Consider the following 3,966-nt stretch of genomic DNA (forward strand, 5'->3'; position numbering starts at 1 on the left):
TAGAAGTTAAATAGCTGGTCAAAGGGAATGAACATTTAATTTTTGACCGATGTTCATTTCATAAACTACTTGCCGAAAGAGCTGTACCTGCTTACGATCCTTCTTTTTTAAGTTGAGCTACAACCGACGTACAATGTATTTATTAGGCCTTCTAACAGTGTGTAAATATTATAGTGTATTTAAAATACCCTTGCCATCATTGTATTTTCTTACTATTTTCAATGTTTATTAATCTCATAGTTGAAAAATAAAAGCTATGGGTTTGCTCTGCATGTCTTTGAGGGCTGATGAGGTTGGTTGAACCTTTTTTCTTATGTTTATTAGCCCTTGGTATTTCCCCTTCTGAGCTTTGCTTAGTCATGACCGTGGCCCACTTCCCAGTTATCTCCTTGCCAGTGTGGTTCTAAGCCTGAAGCCAGGAGAGGCCTGGCTTTAACTTTCTGTAACTCTGGGCTCTTTCTCCCACAGGTGGATGAAACTCAGTTTAAGAAGATCCTTGGCTATATCAAATCTGGGAAAGAGGAGGGGGCAAAGTTGCTGTGTGGTGGAGGGGCGGCCGCTGACCGTGGCTACTTCATCCAGCCCACTGTGTTCGGGGATGTGCAAGACAGCATGACCATCGCAAAGGAGGAGGTTAGCACGGGCTGGCAACTCAGGGGAATGTTCTTACAAGTGAACAGTTCAGCTCAACATCTTGACACTGTGACCCAGCAGCTGGCTTTGGGCTAAATCTTGGCTCTATGCCTAGGACAGATAGTTTACAATTCACATGTGATCTCGTCACTCTTCTTCAGCCTCCTGCGGCCACCCACTGTCCAGGAGAACGTCTACATTCCCCAGCATAGCCTACAGGCCCATTGTGTTCTAGTCCCTGTGAGCCACGAATCCAGGAACGATGCTGCCCAGCCTTTCTGGGGTCTTCGTATAAGCAGGACATTGTACTAGACCAAAGGGCTGACTTCCCCAGTGGCGAGAGTTCCTTGGTGTCCACCCCTCAGCACTCATTACGATGGCAGGGCAGCAGTTCTGTCTCATTGGTTTATTTTACAAATATTGAGCGCCAACTGTGTGCCAGGCCCTCTGCAGACCCTGGAGAGCCAGCGGCACCCATAATGTGTTCTCTGCCCTCACTCCACTGCCCCTGGCTGCATTCAGCCCTGTAGTGGCCCTACTGGAGGAAATGTTATAGTGTCACTCCCTTTCACGTATAGTTCATAGTGAAATAATATTAAAATGCAAAATCAGGGTAATAAAGTCCAACACACTTGTGCTTCTCTTCCCATCATGAATACTTTGATTTTTTTTTTTTTTAAATCTCAAATATCAATTTTCCGGAAGGGTTGGGCGAGGGCGCCTCTGCTTGGCTAATGCCCGAAGCGCACGATGCCGCCTCATGTCCTTGCTGCAACCATGTGAGCTCCGGGCAGGCTTCTCCCTCCGTCTTGACACTTTCCAGTCCTGGCATCAGCCACTTCTTTAAGAAGTCCTAGTTTCCTCTGGGGATTTCATGAGAATGGGTGCTGGGTGGGCCTGGAACTGTTTCTCTCCCTGCCCTTCACCCCACTCGGGTCTGGCCAGATTCTGTTCCCGTATAACACCTTGACTGTCACTTCTGTGGAGTCCCTCTCAGACACCCCTCCTCCCCAGCACTCAGGCCCAGTGACTGCTCAGTGCACTGCTTCTAACGGTTGCATTCTAGTCACCTGATGACATTATGATCACTGACAGTCTGTCCCCCTGAGAGCAGCCGTACCCCAACAGTAACGAGCACACTGAGCTGCGATGTCTTGGTTTCTAAATCCCGTTCTTCACTAAAATGAACCAGGATTCCTTGAAGAAATGGCTCATTCCAAGAATAGGGCAGGGAAAGTAAAGGATAACCCTGCATGTCTTGGGAGCAGAGACTGTATTTTGTTTATAGTTGTTTCTTCAGCATCTAGTGTGTGCCTTGTTGAATGACTGACTGACATATTTTTTGACACTAAATCCATGTGCAACGTGCCAGTAATGCATACGTTACAGGATTATTTAGAAATAAGATATGGTCTGTAAAGCATGGGGCACATAGAAGGTAGCTGATCCCTGTCAGCTTCCTTCCCTTTGTGTTTCAGTGAGCTTGGGAGCTGTCGTCTTCCTCTGGAACTGTTAGGGTACGTCTAGGGTCTTGTTCCCACATCTGGGAACATCTGCTCAGCTCTGTGAAAGCTGGATAGCAAGTGGTTCTATGTCTGCCACACCCTCCCACTCTGCTCTCTCACCCCAGATCTTTGGGCCAGTCATGCAGATCCTAAAGTTCAAGACCATCGAGGAAGTCGTCGAGAGAGCCAACAGTTCCAAGTACGGGCTGGCCGCAGCTGTCTTCACCAAGGACTTGGACAAAGCCAATTACGTGTCCCACGCACTCCAGGCTGGTACAGTGTGGTAAGAGCCTCTCAGCAGCTCCTCACACCTAGGCAGGGACCCCCAAAGCCAGGGTCTTCTGGAATCCGGTGCTCACATGTCAGAATTTGGGGTACTGGGCTCAGGGCATGCTACAGCAGATAGATGAGAGCTTTTCCTGCCCACTGTGCTCCGAGAACAGTGCATATGCCCATGCAGCTGTTCTCAGGGAAGCAGATGGATGACCAGGGACTTCTGGCCAAGCTGTGACAAGGGTAGGAGACCAGGGCTAAGGGCCTATACCTTAGGCCCATTAGGATGGCTGTAATTTTAAAACACAGAAAATATCATGTTAGTGAGATGTAGAGAAACTGGAATCCTCACACGTTGCTGTGGGGAATGGAAGATGGTGTAGCCGCTGTGGAAGACAGTTTGGCAGGTCCTCAATGAGCTAAACATAGAACTAGCACAGGCCCCGGTAATTCCACTCCTGGGCATCTACCAAGAGAAACAGAAACGTATGTCTGCACAAAAAAAAGTGCACCTGAATGTTCACAGCAGACTAATCACAATAGCCAGAAGGTGGAAACAACCCAAATGTCTACCAGCTGATGGCCAGATAAACATGTGTGGTCCGTTCGTGCAGTGAAGTACTGTTTGGCCATAAGCAGGAACGAGGTGCTGGCACACGCTACGACATAGCTGAATCTTAAAAATGTGATACTAAGTGAAAGAAGCCAGACACAAAAGGCCACACATGTTATATGACTCCACTTGTAGGAAATGTCCAGGACAGGCAAATCCTTAGAGTCAGAAAGTAGATCAGTGGCTACCAGGGATGGGGGGCAGGGGGATGGGGAGTGACCGCTTAATGGGGACAGGGTTTCTTTTGGGAATGACAAAAATATTCTGGAATTAATCACTGGTGATGGTTTGGACAACATAAATATGCGATAAAACACTGAATTGTACACTTTAAAATGGTGAGTTTTAAATTCAATTAAAATTTAATAGCTTTTAAAAATCGCAAAAAAAAAATGTGAAGCACAGGATAGAGAATATAGTCAATAATATTGTAATAACTGTGTTTAGTGCCAGGTGGGTACTAGAGTAATCGGGGGGATCACTTTGTAAATTAGATAAACAACTAACCACTGTGCTGTACACCTGAAACTAATATAAAATAATACTAAGTGTCAACTCTAATAGAAAAATACAATTTTTTAAAAAATTGCAAATAAAGCTTAGCACCTAATTAGCAAAAGTGAGTCATTAAAATGGGATGTATCCTGTTACTGACATCCACCTGTGACCACATCAGGAAGGACAAAGATGACTTACAGATTGGTTGCATGAGGCTTGCTTTCAACTCCTCCATGGCTGGTTTTATATAGTTCTTCCCATCTATTTTTTCTCAATCAAATTTTAGGGCAATATAGGAGGTTCGAGGGGTGTATGACACATATCCCCTAAGAGTTACTTCTGAAATCTTGTTTCAAATTATAGGGTTAACTGCTATGACGTGTTTGAGGCCCAGTCGCCATTTGGTGGCTACAAGGTATCTGGGAACGGCCGGGAGCTGGGAGA

At 46.1% G+C, this 3,966-nt stretch overlaps 1 protein-coding gene and 1 long non-coding RNA gene across 2 annotated transcripts in view; one reads left to right on the plus strand and one right to left on the minus strand.

Moving 5' to 3' along the window:
- The window catches only part of ALDH2 (aldehyde dehydrogenase 2 family (mitochondrial)), a 29,295-nt gene that overhangs the window by 21,210 nt on the left and 4,119 nt on the right, over positions 1–3,966 (plus strand). Inside the window, exons 8-9 of the mRNA XM_011355806.2 lie at positions 469–633; positions 2,264–2,421. Of these exons, the coding sequence (XP_011354108.1) occupies positions 469–633; positions 2,264–2,421 (323 nt within the window). The remainder of the gene's footprint in view (positions 1–468; positions 634–2,263; positions 2,422–3,966) is intronic.
- Positions 1,248–3,966, minus strand: part of LOC105289227 — a 10,316-nt gene continuing 7,597 nt past the window's right edge. Inside the window, exon 3 of the long non-coding RNA XR_895655.2 lies at positions 1,248–2,701. This is a non-coding gene — a long non-coding RNA (uncharacterized LOC105289227). The remainder of the gene's footprint in view (positions 2,702–3,966) is intronic.

This window comes from Pteropus vampyrus, unplaced genomic scaffold (genome assembly GCF_000151845.1).
Source record: "Pteropus vampyrus isolate Shadow unplaced genomic scaffold, Pvam_2.0 Scaffold23, whole genome shotgun sequence".
NCBI lineage: Eukaryota > Metazoa > Chordata > Mammalia > Chiroptera > Pteropodidae > Pteropus > Pteropus vampyrus.